At 43.8% G+C, this 18,942-nt stretch overlaps 1 protein-coding gene across 4 annotated transcripts in view; it reads right to left on the bottom strand.

Moving 5' to 3' along the window:
• LAMA5 (laminin subunit alpha 5) overlaps positions 1-18,942 on the bottom strand; it is a 194,416-nt gene that overhangs the window by 154,476 nt on the left and 20,998 nt on the right. Inside the window, exon 1 of one of the 4 annotated variants that reach the window (XM_044455410.1) lies at positions 440-933. The exons of the other annotated variants lie outside the window; for them this stretch is intronic. Coding sequence (XP_044311345.1) covers positions 440-469 — 30 coding nt within the window. The 5' untranslated portion in view covers positions 470-933. Of the gene's footprint in view, positions 1-439; positions 934-18,942 lie in introns of those variants that run through there. 4 annotated transcript variants of the gene reach the window in all.

Genomic DNA, 18,942 nt, shown 5'->3' with positions numbered 1-18,942 from the left:
GGATCTTGCCTTGATTATTGATGCTTTGGTTGCATCTGGGCTTCAGCTGGCGCACAACGCAGCCACTCAGATTTTGGAGGGGGCTGGGCAGCGAGCTCATCTGACACCAATCCCGCAGCAGCAGTGCCTCTGCAAACCCAGCTACAGGTGCTGGCTTTAAAGCCTTGGACAGTCTGAACCCAAGGTACTTAGAAAGCATCTTCTCCACTGCTGACACAGTAGCTGATTTTAATTCAGCCCTGCCCAATTATCCCATGCGGTTTTATTACTACTATTAAACCATTTAAAATTCTCCCCTAGATTAGCACAATGCAGTCTGTCTCCTACTGTCTGACATCTTAAGGCTTTTCACCTATTACTATTAAACCATTTAAAATTCTCCCCTAGATTGGCACAATGTGGTCCGTCTCCTACTGTCTGACATCTTAAGGCTTTTCACCTTCCGGCAGGAAGTTCTTCCAGCTCTCATTTGATCAAGGTTCCTCAGGGTAGCCAGTGATACATTCTCAGCAGCTCACAACACATCTCATTTATAAACACAGAACTTGCAGTCACTAAAAATTTCATCATCTTAGGGGTCCAGGAACAGCTTTGCATCACTGCAGGAGAGAATCAGGGAAAGTTTGCTTTTAAGGTTCTGTATGTTATTCTAACTAACAACAGGAAATGTCTAAGCAAGAGGCCAAGCAGAGCACAGACTCTGCAGGAGAGGTTGTGCTGATAGCTATTAACCCAACTCTGACTTTACTCCCAAACCTTGAAAAAATGCAGTGATTATTTTCAAGAGCAATTGAAGGCATCAATGGAAGTTTTTTTCCTGTCTTGTTGTGAATTACAGGGGTATCTCCCCTCTGCAATTCAAAGTGCAGAAGGGAGGACTTGGGACTCCCTTCCCAAGTCACAAAGCAGATCTAGTTTGATGGAACACCAACCCCAGCATGAAGTATTAGTTGTTGTTGGGTTTTTTTAGTGAATGCATTCATGCGTGCGTGCATGCACATGAACAAGTACACACAAACACCCCCCCACAGAGAGAGAGAGAGAGAGAGAGAGAGAGAGAGAGAGAGAGAGAGAGCGAGCGCACACACACACACAAAGCCAAGCCAAACCTCATGACAAATGCTGAATTTAGGATGGCCCTAAGAGGCAAGCCCAGAAGTATAGAATTGTATAGAGAGATCCCAACTGGCAATGCTATAAACCCCAGCTGAGTGTTCTGGGCTTCAAGAATAAACATATGGATTGTGGTCCCTGAAGTTCCCTTCAAGCTATTTAAAACAAAATGGTACCACAAAATCTAAGTTAATTGCTCAAACACCAGAACAAACTTTGCAGTGATGAAACAAGCAAAATATGTTACTACATACAATGCAACTAGGATTAAATGCATAACAGAAATAATGGCTAGCGTAATTCTTAGTAAAAGTGCAGTTCTGTTTCCATCAACCAGCAAAAAATAATCATTAAGATCTTTTAGCTAACCTCCTGGCAGGCATGGTTGGTAGAGTTTACATAAATGTGTTTGGGAGGCTTCTCATTCTCCCAGCATCTCTGTGTTCAGCCAGGTAAAAATCTTACTATTTATAGAGTTCTAGAAAGGAAGGCTACACTTCCTTTATGTTAAACACCGATGTACATTGACGTTTTGGACTCAAACACAGCTCACCAGAGCCTCTTCAGAATGCAACCAGGCTCACAGGTAACTCTGCAAAGGTCCTCATGACAGTGGAACCAGCTGCCTAGAGGGGTCATGGGCTCTCCCACACTAGAGAAGTCCAAGGCGAAACTGGACAGCCATCTGAGTGGGATGGTGGGACGTGGTGTCCTGCAACAGCAGGGGGTTGGACCTGATGGCCTTCTTGGCCCCTCCCAACTCTAGTATTCTATGAGGTGCTGAGCTTTTCACTTCCAAGAATTACCCAAGCCACCTGTGGCAAGCTTTCTTCCAAGGATACATTTTGTCAGTACTTTTTTTGTAAGGAAAACGGTGCCAGAACTCATGAAATTATTTATCTTTCGTACACAGTCAATCACTGTACACACACACACACATCAGCTGTGTAACAAAAAATAATGGTTGCCACCCTCAGTAAGCTCAGCGCGTGACCACACGACCAATCACAAGCCAAGGAGCACCACAAGCTGAGCAGCACCATCACAACCAGTGTGGACGAAGTACACGTGCATCAGACTCGACACGCAAGCAGCCCGCATGCACCGTTTTAATGATTTTGCCACCGACCTGCTACACTCGACAAGGCGATTCAAATCCACGTGGACCAAACATCAAATTTTCAAAAGTTACTTTTAAAACTTGGAAAATCTGTCAAAAAACGGTGCTGGAAGTCCATTCCAGTGTGTTCTATGACAAAAAAAGCACTGCATTTTGCACTAGGGAACCATAGGATACTTTGGATTCCCAGAAGCATCTACAAGACTTGGTACATGCCAGAGCTTTGACCAGGTGCTAGGAATCCCTCCCATACGGCTGGCATGGAAACAAGTGTCCCAGCTACTTCCCAAGGTCAGGAAATTGTGCTTGGAGTAAAGGTAGGGAGGAAGTGGAACTAGAGATCTGGCTGGCAGGATATGGGTGTCCTGGCCATGCTCTAGTCTCCATCGCTCAACTAGGTGAACGGCGAGGTCACCTCCGCCACTCCTCCCACTGCTCTTTACAAGAACTGAGAGTGCAATGCATAAGATTATATCCGAAAACTAGTTTCTAGCCTATGTAGTTAATCAGGTAGGAGACACGGGTAGCACACAAAGATTATCATGCATTGGCAAAACTTTTCTGCCTGGTTAAATTCCAGTCTCTCAGGTATTATGTTACGTTCCTCATTTTACTCAACCTCAACCTTTGTTTTGTTGTTATTACACTGCATTTGTACCCGTTCTTCTTTCCACTTCTATGGAACCCAAGGCAGTTTACAGAGTTCTCCTCCTCTGTTAATATGTTTCAGGGTAACTTATAATGGGCTATTCGAAAAATTCGGAAGTAATACCAACATTAGATCTAGTGTCATTGTAAACCACAATATTAAATAATACATACTGATTTCCCCCCAAGTAGCATATGGGTATTTCCAACAATAAAAATTAGCATCACTTTGCGGACACCTCCAGCATTGATTATCTATATTCCTTTACATTTTATATAATTGTGATGAGTTGAGCTGTGACCAATATCCTCTTTTCTGAAAGCTTTTCTTAAGATCCAGACAAGGAGATGTTATGTGCTGTCAGACCAGCTCCAACTCAGCAATCCTATGAATCAGTGTCCTCCAAAATATCTTGTCCTTCATAGCCCTGATCAGGTCTTGCAAATCGATCCACCTCAGAGTGGATCCTCCTGTTCTTCTGCCTTCAGCTTTCATTGGCTTTATGGTCTTCTTCAGTGCGTCTTGACTTCCCATGATGTCCAGAAATATGTCCACCTTAATGTCATCATTTTTGCTCCCACGGAAAGTTCTAGCTTGATTTAATTCTGGACTCACTTGTTCATTTTTCTGTCAGTAAAGGGTATTCGCAAAGCTATCCTTCAGTACCATGTTTCAAACACCTCAAGTTTCTTCCGGTCAGTTTTCTTCACTGTCCAACTTTCACAGCCATATACAGTGATCAGGAATGCAATAGTGTGGATGATCTTGGCCTTGGTCTCCAGTGAAACATCTTTACATTTGACATTCCCAGGTCCTTTACTGCTGCCCTTCCACATCTCAGTCATTTTGGAATTTCTTGCATCATCCTGAACTGATGATTAAGTCAAGGTATGTAGAATTCACACATTCTTTCACAATTTCAATTCCTTCACTATAGATAGTAAAGTTCTGATGTTTTGTTTGTTCCCCTGATTTATATTCTGCCTTTTTCCTACAAAGGGCTCAAGGCAGCTTACATCATTCTCCTCCTCCATCTTATCCCCACAACAACAACCCTGTGAGGTAGGTTGGGCTGAGAGTCTGTGACTGGCCCAAAGTCACCCAATGTTCAAGGTACAGTCCTGCTTTTGTACATTTTCTCCTTTCCCTTTCATCAGGTGTAATTTTAATTCATTGGTGCTTTCTTCTAGTAATGTGCTATCATCAGCATATCATAATTATGAATATCTCTTCCACCATTTTTTACTCATTCCTCTGATTCTAACCCAAAACAGCTATATGTTCTGCATACATATTGAATAGACAGAAAGACAGAAAGAGAAAAGACACTCTTTTTTGATGCCTTTGTATATGAGAAACCATTCTGTTTTTCCATATTAAGTTCTAACATCTTGTCCAGGTTACACATCAGTACAATCAAGTGTATCAGGAGAAACAAGTGCTGAAACAAACTTATTTCTTTCATAGCTTGCTTGCTTTCATAGTTTCTCATGATCCACACGGTCAAAGGCCTTGCAACAGTCTATAAAGCAAAGACTGATCCTTTTCTGCAATTCCTTGGTGTGTTCCAGTAGCCAACATGTATTTATGGTATGATATCAAGTGCCTCTTCCTTTTCAGAATCCAGTCTGAACATTTCTCACTCCATTTAGGGAAATATTCTTTGTTGTAACACCTTGAGCATCACTTTGCTTGCACAATAAATTAATGCAATGGTCCTATGGTTGCTACACTCTTTTGCATCTCCTTTCTTGGGGACTGAAATGTATATTGGATGTTTCCAGTCTGTGGGCCACTGTTTCGTTTTCCATATTGGTCAGCATATTCTTTTTATGATTTAGACAGACTCAGCATCTGCACCTTGGAGTCATTCTACTGGAATCCTGTTTTCTCCAGGTGCTTTATTCCTTTCAAGTAATTTCCTAATAGCTGCTTAATATTCTTTACCAGTTGGTGATTCGTAAGAGAATCTTCCTTCTTATTCCACTGCTAAGGTTGCTAAAGTGTCTCTGGGAAGGGACTTTGTCAAAGGCCTTTTGGAAACAATGCCTACATCTAGCCCTGTGTTTACTGACCCTCTCAAAGAGCTATAAAAGGTTTGTAACACAGGATTTACCTTTGTGGAAGCCTTTCAGCAGGGCTTATCTTTCTATATGCTTACCGATTCTATCTTTAATAACACTTTCAACTAATTTAGACAGAACAAACATTAAGTTAACTAACCTGTAATTCTCTGGACTCCCCTGGATCCCTTTTTAAACAAAGGCATTACATTGGCCATTCTCCAGTCCTCTGCTACAGAGGCTGATCTTAGGGACATGTTACGTATTTCTATAAAAATGTCAACAATTTCATATTTAAGTTTTCCACAATTCTAGGATGGATAATATCTGGGCCCAGTGATTTATTAATTCTCAGTTTGCCAGTACAGTTCAAAATAACAAAATATGCATCAGTCCCTCAGAGTCCCTTCCCGAGTTTGCATTCAAGAATCTGTTCTGTATCCTCTACTGTGAAAACAAAATGGAAAGAATTTGTTCAGCTTCTCTGCAATCTCCTTACTCCCCTTTAGCATTCATCTAACTCCATTATCATTCAATGGTTAATTGCCTCTCTAACTTGCTTCCTGCTTCTGAAATACTTGAAGAATTTTTTAATCGTTGGCCGTAATGTCGTCAGCAATATACTCTTCAAATTGCTTTTTTGCTTCTCTACTCATCTGCTTGCATCTCCCTTGCAAAACCTTTGCTCCCTTTTGTTTTCCTCATTTAGGCAAGACTTCCATTTTCTGAAAGAAACCTTTCTTGAACAGCTTCCTTGATCTTGCTCATCAATCACACTGGTGACATCTTCAACTTCATGTCACCTTTCCTAACATGTGGTATTCATTCTATCTGGGTTTCTATTATTGTGTTTTTGAGAAATCACCAATACATTTTGAAACAATCAATGCCCCTTTCAACTTCCTTCTAACCATTACCCAAATTGTTTACAAGTTTCCTCTTTTGAGGTCAAATGCGACTGTGTTTGACAATCTCCTACTTAAACATATATTAAATCTGACAGCACCATGATCACTGTTTCCAACTGTTCTATCTTGTACTTGGTCCTGGATAACTCCAACTATCCAGGATTGCCCCATGACTAACTATAGGAGGACACCATCGTTTAGAACACTAAGAAATGGAAGCTTTTTATCAGAATTGAAGTATGCCTTTAACCAGTCAATCTGGGAGTAGTTGAAGACAACCAGTATTACAGCACTTTCCTTTTTGAGGCCAATCCGATTGCATTTTCCATTTCAAGATCACCTGAACATTCTAAGCTGAGAGACAACAGCACGTCCCTAGGGCCAAATCTGTCTTTGAGCCAGGTATTGTCAGCCACAGTCCTTCTGTGGAGGAGACTGAACCGTTCAGATTTTCAAGGCTAGAGGGACAGAAATGGTGTCTGTGCCAAGATCACCCGCTGCGCTTCATGAATGAGTGCTGATTTGAACCCAGGTCTCCCCATTCAACTGCTAGCCTGACATTCAGAATACCATTTCTCCTTGACCCAACTCCACTGCAGGGGCAACTGTAAAACTGCAGTTCTGCAAAATAATGGACTGACTAACTTACAGGAAAGTGCTCCGAAGAAGCAAAATTTGAGGGTCCAAATAGCATCTCAAGATCCTGTAAACAATCACAAATAAGGAATCACAAGCACACAATGAAAGCCCCATGTAGAAAAATTCTAGAAGCCGATATATTAACATAACCTCTAGCAGGATCCATACCACTTGATCACCCCCCCCCCTTCCCGGCACTTTAGAGCAGCTCTTGGAAGCAGGAAACACCCCTTTTGGTGAAATTACTCCTCCTTTCCAGCAGCTTTAAAGTTATATCCAGCTTCACAGTTTAGGCAGAACACACAGCCTTTCAGGTCAAACACCCGACCTGCTCTGAAACTGGGAGAGTTCTATTCACAGAAGTACTCTAAACTCAGGAGCAGAGAGACTGGAGCGTCTACCGTCTGTCCTACGCAGCTGTCATCCCTTGTCCGTTCAGTAACCTTATATGTTACAGTTATTCTACTCACATCCTGTCCAGCAGTACAGGCTGTGCTGAGCAACTCAGAAGCACTACAGACTGTGCTCTGGGAATGTCAGTCACTTACAAGTAGGAAGAGAGAGGAGCCCCATACAGCGTTTTACCTGCATTGGCAGCTGAGGGTAGAAAAGGCTTAAAACTTCCCTGCGTTCTTTGCTGCAGCAAGGAAGTTAATACTCAAACGGATCTATTTAATCTGAAATGTCCAACAAGCCGCCCTGCTCTCTCCCTCGAGGGGATTTATTACCTCTCCACATAAAACCAGTGGACAGCAATACAAAAGCTTGTTATGGATCTGCAGTGTGTGCTTTGTGGATTAGAAAACACATCACGCTGCGGACAGCTGGCCTGGGTCCACGGCAGAGAAACCTGCGACCACCAGCACCGCACTGCAAAGCGAAAGTCACCTCATGACCTGCCCGCCTGCCAAGCATTCCAGAGCTTTAACTCCACCGTTAATACAGACCTCTGAGAGGTCACTTCGCACTTTACAGAGCCTGCTTCCAGAGCAGAATCTCAGCAAACTGGGCCTTGTAACAGCTAACTGGCATCTGTGCAGCTGCAAGCATGGTAGATATTCCTACCCACAGAAGCGATACCCTTTAGAATATTGCCCTTCATTTAAATACAACATCAGCAAATTTCTAGCCCTCAATGTTACAAAGAATGCGGCCAAGAATTTTCTCTGCATTGTGCATTTAACCCATTTATGGAGAAATAGACATAAATAGACACAGTGGCAAGGAAGGATCCAGGGCTGGGGATCCAACAGATCTGGGTTCCTGTTGATCCCTGGGTGACTTTGGGCCTGTCACTGACTCCCAGCCTGACTTACCTCCAGGGTTGGTGTTCTGAGGTTAAATACAGTGGAGGAGGTCTATGCAAGCCACCCTGGATTCTTCAGAAATAATATGGCATATATATGTAATAACAATAGCAATAACAACAGCAGAGGAGGTCTAGGTCTGGATTCTTCACAAGAAGAAATAATACGGCAAATATATGCAACAACAACAGCAGCAGCAGCAGCGGCAGCAGCAGCAGCGGCGGCGGCAGCAATAATATACCCCTTTCTGCAAAACGCCTTCACAAGGACACGCAACCCTGCCAGCCCATCATGCCACATGCTCCCAGTCCTCTCCACCCACTGTCTCACTCCCACTAGTCCTTTGCGCACACACACAATTATCACAACGGCCATCATTTTCAATGTATGATGAACCTGCCAAGGCTATAATTTGAGAGGAAGAGCGGGGCAGGGAGGACTAGGCGCTTCTGAGCCATTCACAGTTTGCACCGTTTTTCTGCTGAAAATCAGTGTTGTCTCAAAAAAGAGGTAAATGTAAAATGTATGGGACCAAGAGCAACTGCATCATTCCAGCAAAGCATGTATTGGAGCATGTGGATGCAAATTAATTTTCTCTGGCTCTTTCAGGCGCAGCTCTGCCCAGGTGTGGCATCCAAAGGCTCCCTGCTTCACCTCCAGGTACTCAACTTACAATTCCTGGGCACGTCGCATTCAGAATGACAAACAATCAGATCCACTTGGAAGGATTACAGCACCTCTGTGCCTCTGCTGCCAAAGGACAGAGGCTCAGGTTCTGCTAAGCTTTGAGCCAAACAATACAGAAAGCAGCTTCAGAACGGCCTCTCCTGCACAGCATATGAAATTAATAGGATACCTAGGGGTGATAGCATTGGCCCCTTCAGCTCTTTGAAGAGATGTGTCTAAATTCAGGCACTGGGTGGTCCCTAGTTGGGTTTTAATCGGTTTGCTGAAAGCTTTGGCAAAAGGGAGGTCAAATGCGTTCATAAATGCAGTACATGCGATACCATCCCAGGGTTCTATGTCCATTAATCAAAGGCGCACAGAGTACAACTGTGCAAAAGTGGCCAGGGAACAGCTTCAGAAATCTTTCCTTCACTCAAAAGGAGCCACACACACCCCCTTCTAAGAGAGTCCCTTCTAATCTGGCTAGCTGCTGCAACAGTTGAAAGAAGTTAAGCCAGGCCTATATGGGTAGGACAGCCCTGCAAGGGATCACAGAGACAAGGCACTATCGTTGATAAAGTGACTCATCCCAATCGCAAACCATTATGGTACTAAGTAAAGCAAAGGGGTGAATTAGCAAATTGCTAATTTAGCAATAGAAACAGCCCAGGAAGTTAACCTTTCCTTCCCACCTGTATGCTCACCATGAATAACTTCACTTTCCAGCTAAACAAATCAAATAAAGGGAGGCCACTATGGAAGTCAGCAGGGCTGTGGGAGCTATCCAGTGTTTTTCAGAGGCTGGGGGTGTGCACTTTGTAGAAGCTTCAGGATTTTATGGGGAGGACATGCGATCCCTTGAGGTCAAGGCGGCCTAAAGAAACAGGCAGAGAGCTGGTGGACAAGGCCTTTGGGGGTCTTGAACAAATGGGAGTCTCCCACGGCCAGGATTAGAGCTCCCGTCCTGCACGTCCCCTGCGATCCCTCCCTTCATTATCACTGCACCGAATGTGTTGCTGCTACATTGGGAGTTTCCAGTGCGGTTGGCCCACATACTGCAAGAGGGTATTGAAGAGTATTTCGAGGGCCTTTACAAGCTTCATGTAAGTTGATCAGTAGCCCATCCCTCCTCCTCAAGTCCCAGGTAAGCAAGCTGCTCCAATGAGAAGCAGGCAGTGGGCTGCTAGAGCACCTGTGCGGTGCTACCTGCGGCCCCAGAAAGCTTCTGCTTGAGGTATGTTGCCTGGCAGCAACAGGGCAGAGCAAAGCAGTTGCCCTGCCTAGAAACAGAGAAAGTGGGAGAGGGAGACCTGTGCTCTGTTTGGCTTCTATTAGGATCTTCTTACAAACTGCCCTCTTAGGCATACGCAGAGTTTGAGGGGGCAGATTACAGCCTAAATGTGCAAGGTTTCAAGTGAACATTATTAATCACCTGACAGAAGTAGACCCAAGCAACCATCTTTCGTTAGCCCACAGTTATAACTCAAGAAAGCAGCCACAACGCTCAAAACTTCAAATCATCTTTCCCAACCCGATGAGGCATTGGCACCCACTGCAGGAGAGATGGGAGTCTTGGTGCCCATTCACTTTATCCTCTTTTTAGAAGGGTGAGAAGGTGAAGACTGGCATGATTCTAGCTAATTATGCCTGACATGGTGCAAGGTTGCAGCACAAATGAGCTGTGGGAGTTGCTAGAAATGAGCGGGCCGAGATCAGAATCACACACACATGGGAAGGGGCCTTAGCTTAGTAGCAGAATACATCCTAGGTCCTAGGTCCTAGGCTCAGCCCCCGTCTTTCCAGGTAGGACTGGAAAAACCCACGCCTGAAACCCTGAAGAACTGCTGCCACTCACTGTTAAGAACACTGAGCTAGTGGGATCACGCGTCTAAACTTAGTACAAAGCATCCTCCTATGTTCCTAAATAACAGGTGAAGAAATAAATCTGTTTGGAAACCCAAGCTCTTTTTCAATCTACTGGATTTAGTGGATTACAGCTAGCAAGCAGATTATATGATACCTCCTTCTAGTGAGGGTGTGGTCTGGCTGGGCCATGCTGGGAGTAAGAGGACCTTTTTTCCGTCTAAACATACACAGGATTACACCTTTAATGCATTTACTATTTTTTCTCTAAGTATGTACAGGATTGCCCTCCTGGGGTAAAAACTACTGGCTGCCACCGGGGTCATTTCAGCTCATGTTTCTAGCAGACCCCGGTGCATGGAACAGTTCCACATGTATATCCCACTTCCTTCACCGGAGAAGGCTAGGGAAAGTCAAAGGCAGATGAGGAAGGGAAATACCAAATATAAGAAGGGTTGATTCCGCAAAGGAAGCCCCAGTCTTGAGTTTACAAGAGCTCAGCAGAGCCATCAATCAAGTTATTTTGGGGGGCTCTCGTTCACAGGATCATGTTAAGTCAGAGTCGACCGACTGAGTCGGGGGAAACAGCAACATCCCTCCACCTCTTTCATGGAGTTTCTTTGCCATCACTAGCAGCATTTGTTCCGGGTTGTCTTATCTTTATTATATTATCTATCACAATGGATGCTTGCACCAAACTCTTAGAACAGCTCCTGCTTGTGTCGTTCAGCCCCTTGGATTGAACCCAGATAAGGAGATTCCTCGGGGAAGAACAAAGCCAGCTCTGGGAGGAAAGGTGCGGCTTCTGGAAGGAAGAGGGGGAGGGAAATCTGCCATTTAATAGAGAGGAGAACGGTGGGGGAAGGGGAAGCAATGGCTGAGTTCATTTCCTTATCAGCCCTCTAATCTGATAACTAGGTGGTGATTGGAATTTCAAAAGCTGCTTGTTGAACAAATAATGGAAGTGCCTCTTTGTGAGCTGATTAGCCCCAGGGAAGGGGGGGCGCACACTGCAGCGTGTCATTGGATGAGTTTGCAGGGACAGGGAGAGATCTAGCATCTAAAATACTGCTTGGAGGAAGGAGACATATGAGATACAGTTTATTCTAATGAATTGCTTAGTAGTGAGAGCAACAGAATTTGTCCGTGCTCCCTTCCATATGCTGCAGTGATAGGACATTTTTATTAAATAATAAAAATAAAAATCTGGCTGCTTACATGCAGATGTTGAATTGAAACCTGCCTTTCTTGTAAGCTTCACCCTGGCCCCTAGGCCGCAATGCAGTCCAGGTGCACAGAATATACAGAATATTGGGCATGGAATGGGCTTCCACGGGAGGTCGTTGAGGCCCCATCGGTGTGGGTGTTCAAGGATAGGCTAGACATGCACATGGTGGGCATGTCGTGAGCGGAGCCGGCTGGAGCCAGGGGTCAGACTAGATGGTCCAGGAGGCTCCTTCTGACTCGCTCTGTTTCTATGTTTCTAATAGGGCACAAATAGAAGGCTGGTCTTCATCTGGTGGGTTTGGACCCGCTACCCTCTTCCACGACATGAGAAAGACTATAGCATTTAGGACTTTACTTGAGAAATGAAGACCACTGCAATGTCCCCTTGCTGTTATTCCAGTTGCTATTTAAATGGCTATTGCCATAGGATCTGAACTACTTTTAATACAGGTGAGTCAGCTTCACCACTCTGATACAAATGCTGAAGACAGTTAAATACCCTGGAGCAGGGATCCTCAACAAACCCATAGCCACTTCTGGGAACGAGAGAAACTGCTCCGAACACCAGCACAAATGGTTCCCATGGAGGATGTGGCTAATGATGCAATCGTTGCTTTGGGGACTTGGCTGGTCAAGAGGTGGAGATGGGGAGAAATGGCAAGACTAGAGGATTGGGGGGCAGGGAGGAGAGAATTGCTTCCTGGTTTGTCCAATCTTATTCCATTCTCAGGGACATTAACCCTTTGCTCTCTCTCTTGCTCTCTTCACCCCATCCCATCTCCCAACCTCTAGCTTCACCCTTTCTCTCCCCCAGCCTCTTTCCTCACTGCTTGTTTCCCCTTTCCAACCCTAGCCTTCTTCCTTGTCTCCCCTTCTAGGCCCTACTTTGCTCTTTCTTCCCATTCACCCCCAGCCTTGCTGTTTCTCCCTGCTCCCAGCCTTGAACCTGCTATTCCTCCTCCCCACCACCCCTCCTTGGTGCTCTACCAAGGCCTTCAGCCTTGCTTTTTCTCTCCTCTCTACCCACGCTTTCCCTGCTTTGCTTTCTCTTCTTGTGCAGTGAACAACTGATGAGTGGCAGGTTCAGGAATAGGAAGAAAAACTTGGCACCCTAATATTTTTCCATTTTTTATTTAAATGTTTTTTGAAGGGGGCTGTGAGTGAAGAACTCTGTGGGTGCTGTGTTAGGAACCTCTGCGCTAGAGTGGGAACAAGATTACAAAGCAGCATTGACAGAACATTTAAAAAACTTGCAACTGTTAAACTACCAGGATTCAGAAACCTTCAGCGTTCCTAGAGATATACCAAGACATGCCAACCCACCTTCTGCTTGCCCCTGCCTTGCCGAACAACCCCCGACTTCCTGCCCCTGCCCCATCTAGCCAAATTGTTAATCAGGGAGATGCTGAAGTACTGTATGATGATGCCAGTGGCCAAAGCACAAGCACTCTGCAAAGAGTTCAAACTAGAAACAAAGGCAAGCAAATATCTGTAGAATGTTTTCAAAAGAATTTCAAACTCAGGTTAGCTGACAAGGGCTCCAGTTATACAAAAGCAGCCTGAAAAGCCAAGCAGACTCTCTGCCAGAGGCTGAGTTCACACTGAGCCTGGGCGGGTGTAGCCTTTGTAAGGGACAGGAGGAGGATGAAGTTTGCCATTTCAGCAAACAGTTGAACAACAGTGAAGCAGTGATGAAGCCCCGTGATGTGATGTGATGTGATGTGATGTGGCCCCGTGTTTGCCGTCTTGAAGACAATGTACAAAGGCTTTGAAAGGACAAGCTTCTTCCCCTTACTAGGAAGAGAGCCAGTGTGGTGTAGTGGTTAAGAGCATGGGACTGGGACTCGAGGATCCCAGTCATGGAGCCAACTGGGTGCCTTTGGGCCAGTCACAGACTCTCAGCCCAACCCACCTCACAGGGTTGTTGTTGCGGGGATAAGATGGAGGAGGAGAATTAAGATGGAGGAGGAGAACACCGTCCACATATTGATGGCTAAATAGTTTTTTCAACTGAGACAGTTATGACGGTGTGATGCTGCACATTTCTATTTTCCTGGAGATTTCCAGAAGAAAGGCAATGCAAAAAACAAAAAACAAAAAAACACCAGGATCATAAAGAAAGAAAAACCCTTTCAGACGTCTAATTTCTCCCCTATACAATCAAATACAAATGCAATAAAGTCAAAGTCAAAATCACTGTGCCCTGAGACACAGTGAAGGGTGGGATATAAAAGCTTTAAATGAATACAAATATATTTTTACAATGTACTGCATAGAATAGTTCTGTGAAAGCAGCCACTCAGGAAGCATTAAAAGTCCATTAAAGAACCCCTACCTTCCGCTCTTTTGCTCCCTCACACTGTGAAAATGGGCATCCCACTGAAAGCAAGTCAGGGCAGGATGTTGTTACTCTGAATTTGCATCACACTGCTTGCATCCCAGTGCAAAGGAGCAGAAGGTCTGTTGTCAAGGCAACCAGAATACATTTCCTCTTTCCCCAACAGTGGTCCCCTTGCAACCTGCTTCACATCCTCTCACCCTCATGTGAAAAACTGATGAAAAAGAGACCCTCATTTAGCTGGGAGGGGAGAGAGACTTGCAAAAATGTGAGCAAAGCATTATCGAAGATACTCTTATGCACAGACATGCGTGTACATTTGGCTTACCCTACCAATTACTGCAGAATTCTCCCTCTAACTTTTAAAGTCCAGGCACGCTTGGTCCCATTTTAACAATGGCCAGCATGGGAGTGGCCTGTTGGTTTTATCCATTTACAAATACACCAAAAGCTCGCTTTGCAGCCTTGCTTACCTGCTGGCCCTCAACACCAGCCAGACAAATCATAGGAAAACAGCCAGAAAATTACACATGACTTACATCTTACCAGTAATTAGAGACCCAGCCCTCTGAAATTCCCAACTTCTTTGGCATGTCTGACCTTGCTTTGGGCAGGGTTCACCTCAAGGGGCTTTATTCTAATCTTTGAAGAATTCAAGAGTGCATAACAAAAGTGGCTGGCCTGGGGGAAAGGGAGGAGTGAGAAGGAAGCCCAGCTTAGCCAGAGCTCCCAGGTGCAGCCTGAGGTCTATTCATCCTTCACTGACTGGTTTTTAACAGAAGCAAAATACATAGGAAAGGTTTTTGTAAAGAAGACAGGATTTCCCCCCCAAACCTACGAAACCTAAGAACCTAAGAAAAGCCCTGCTGGATGACACCAAAGGTCCACCAGTCCCACAACCATCCCATAGCAGTCAGTTGGAAGCCTCTGGCAAGTTTGCCAGTACAGTGTGAGAGAGCCCCAGCTGGCTTTTGCTCAGAGCAACTGCTGTTTAGAATCTCACTGTATCTGAGCAGGGATGTCCCACACTGCTGTTATGGTTAGCTGCCATTGGCAGACTCGTAACCTCTATGAATTTATATTTTTAAAGCCATCTAGGTTAGGCATAATCACCACATCCTGTGGCAGCAAATACCAAATTTTAACCATATTAACAACACCAGACATTGTGTAATGAAGTGTTTTCTTCTATCTGTTCTGAATCAACTGCCATTCACTTTCAGGGGGCAACCCCAAGTTTTAGAGTTAGAAAGGAGGGAGAAAAAAATTATGCTATCCACTTTTTCCATAGTTGCTGTTATTCTACACTAATAAGCTCCTTTATCAACAAGCACATTACAGAAAGCATTATGGCTGTGCTTTATTTTCTTAGTTGTGCTTGTCTAGCTAAAATATCTGTACTTTTAAAAACCCAGCAACTCAAAGGAAGGTGGAATCTTGAGTTTGCATTGTTTTCTGTATCATTAAGGAAGTCCCTATCCTTCAGATACAGTCTTAAATTCCTTAAAAAAAAAAAAAAAAGAACAGATGTGTTCAAAACATTTTCAGCCTAAGAGTCAAAATTTATTTCGGAGAAGCTCTTACAGTGTACGTGGTATTGCTGTTGTTAGTTGCGAAGTCGTGTCCGATCCATCGCGACCCCATGGACAACATTCCTCCAGGCCTTCCTGTCCTCCACCATCCCTTGCAAGCTCAAGCTCACACCAACTGCCTCAGTGACTCCATCCAGCCACCTCATCCTCTGCCGTCCCCTCCTTCTTTTGCCATCTATCTACCTGCCAGATGGAGCAAAAGGCAAGCATGGATGGAAGCAAAGGGCATAAGGTTAAAAAACTAGCATATTTTATAGTCCTTACTGCCAGTAACTAAGCCTTAGAAGAAGAGTGTCATCCTTTCAGAATAGGGAAAATGCCCCAAAGCTGGAAACTGGGTAGTTGGAGAAACCAGGGGAAAGGAACACAGCCACGTGGGGAACTCCAGGAAACTATTTTGAGACCCCTGTTTTACAGGAAGAGATTAGAGAAAAAGATTAGACATGTTCCCTCAAGAATCTCTGATCGAAATAAAATATTTCTCTCCCTTTTTCTTTTTCACACACACACACAGCATGAAAATACAATAGTTTGCTAGAGGGAGAATGGAGCACTTGGGACTCCACATGAAACAATGGGATGGGGGGGGGTTGTTTACACCTTCATTCTGAAAGGGAAAAAGTCCTATATTGCCTTGAAAGAATCAGATCTAATTCGTGTATGCTCATGTGCTCTGGGATTCTGAGGAAAGAGTGGGCAACTCTGACAAGGATGGAAATTGTATGGGTTGTGGTATGACAAGATGGGAGTGGGAACCAATGTAATTCTCCAAAGAGTTTGAACAAAGCCTTCTAAGGAAAACAATAGCTCTGTGTTTCCAATGGGCAGAGAAATGGGCGAAAGAGAAACAACACAAGAAGTTAGGGACATTTTTAAATTATGTCAATAATGTAACTGTTCAAGTTACCTGCAAAAAAAGCATTCAATGACATGCAGCTGCTGATATAATTTAGAGATGCTTGATTTATTAGTAGATGACATGTGCACAAGCCTCCTACAGAAGTCTAAATCTATACGGCATCTTATCTCTGTACCTCATTTTTTTAAAGGTCTAGCAAGCAAAATCAACCCCTGCAATGCTAAAATAAGGTTGTTAGGAAAACCGAATCTTTCTAGAAAGTGTTTTGTACTGAACATGTATTCTCACTGTTGCAAGAAAAGCAAATGAACAATCCCAGTGACTTGGCATGGTTCTTAAAAGCAAGGAGAATCCAGAAAATGTTAACAGGTTAGGCCACAACCGCCTCCATGGAACAACTTTTCCTAAAAGATCTCAATTGCTCTGGCTATTAGAGAACCGAAGAGGCTCTGTAAAGAATAAGACAAATGATCGTTTTCTATAGAGGACACAGGTTTATTACAATCACTAAGGGAAACGACATTAAACTGACCTTGGAGGAAGAAAACTGGCTTCTAGCTGCCAACACCACTTTTATTTCCTCTAAACTCAACTGAACAAATTCTACATGGGGTGGAAAAGCTAGTACTGCAGCTGCATTTTAATCAAAAAAGAGGAAGGTATCATGACTCAAAAATTAAAATCCTCACCAAGCTCAGGGTTGCAATGTGTATTAATTATGCAAATCCCATGTTGTATCTTTTTGCGATTTGCATAATTTATTCTACTATTTTACCACTATGCATAATTTATTCAAGTTTTGCTCAACTGAGGGGGGAGAGCACAGAGCTATGAGAGGCACCGAAGCTCCACCTGTAAGCAATTATCAGCCGCCCTCTGATTTCTGACATTTCATCAAAGATGCCAACATATGCTAATAGATAGGCCCTCTTTGTTTTAAACCAAAACCTTAGATTCCTGGGAAGCAAACAGCGCATTCTCTAGGTATTCTGCTTTCCTACAAAATGGAAGAACATGTCACATGCACACATGAAGCACGGCTTTTCACGTCATAACACAAGAAGTTTATGAAACAGCTTGGTGTTTTACCAGTTTTATCGTCTGGCTCTCGATACCAACAAGAATGGCAAGTGCGTTGCCTGAATATGCTCCCGGTCTTTCTATGTATGAGCTGCATCTCCAGCATAATCCACAGCCTTGCAAGGAGGACTGCTTTAAAAGCCTTGCCTTCCTCACAGCCAACAACACGCAGCAAGCAAGTGCAGGCGTGAAGATCCTTTTGTTGTCACTTTCTGAGACCCCCCACCATTTCTTTTCATGCAGCTCACCATGAAGTGCTGACATCACCGAAACACCTCTACAGCGGTTTGGCCTGGATTCACCTTCATGGGAGAAGATGTCAGGAATCTGGAAAGCAGCCAGCTACTGAATATCCCTTAAAATTCATTCATCTCTGTGCTAATAGGGCATCACTGATCCCTGTTATCTACAAACCTTGTTGTGTCCCTTAAATTTACAAATGAGAACACCAGTGTAGATGAGGCTTCCCACTTACATGTAAACACAGTGATGTTTAAAGTCAATATATCCTTAAATATAATATTCTTATCTTGGGGATGCGTCTGAAGATCACTTTTATTTTCACAATTTCTCAATGGTGGTCTGCCTATTATGGAATGATTTCCCCACTTCGTGCCAACATTGTTATCTTTTTGGCATTGTATTAATACTGCCCTCTCTTTCCAGGCATTTAATGGCACAGGATGGGTTATGTCAGCTCTTTTAATTAAGTCTCACTTTATTTAAATTGGTTTAGATGTTTAAATTGTTTTACATTTTTGAATATTGAAATTTTAAACTGTTTTAAACTTGTATACTGTAATTTTATAGAGTGTTTTATTGTACTCATGTTTTCTTGTATCACTTTTGTATTTTGAGAAATTGTTGTGAACCACCTAGTGAACTTCAGTTATTGAGCAGTACAAAAATAAAAATAAAATAATTTTTACAGGGAGATTCACCAGTTATAGTAACATCCCTCTATTTTTGTAAAATTTGGGGCAAGAAACCAATATCCTCCAAATCGTAGCTACAGCAATTCTTCGCTCACCCCCCGCTGCATAGCACATCCGGGCATGGCATCCTACCCAGTTGGAAGAAGTACCCTGAGATGTACTTCGGAAGAAAAGAATAACAGCTTAGAAGAAGCACCACTGTACTTTGTTGAAATCCTTCCCCTTGCAGACTACCAAGGCCAAGTCGAAGAAAGAAAAATTATTCTGACTTCTTTGGTGCACCACCATGAGGCAGAGGTGCATCAAAGCCTTCCTCATTCCTCTTTTTCTCCCTATAGCATCTATAGTGCAAACAGCATTTCATACCTCAAGAATACCAGCTTCCCAACTTCCTGGGAATCCAAAGTCTGTAGCCAACAGACAGAATTCAGAATGTAGTGAGCCACTGAAAATGACACAAGTATGCATCTGTAAAAACACTTCAATTGGTGCAAAATAGAGCTGCCGGGCTGCTGACGGGGGCGGGGCGTTATGCTCACATGACTCCAGTCCTCCGTCAGCTTCACTGGCTTCCCATTGAAGC

Source organism: Varanus komodoensis, unplaced genomic scaffold, assembly GCF_004798865.1.
Source record: "Varanus komodoensis strain SLA01 unplaced genomic scaffold, ASM479886v1 scaffold8, whole genome shotgun sequence".
NCBI lineage: Eukaryota > Metazoa > Chordata > Lepidosauria > Squamata > Varanidae > Varanus > Varanus komodoensis.
This window is presented reverse-complemented; position numbering and strand designations above follow the sequence as displayed.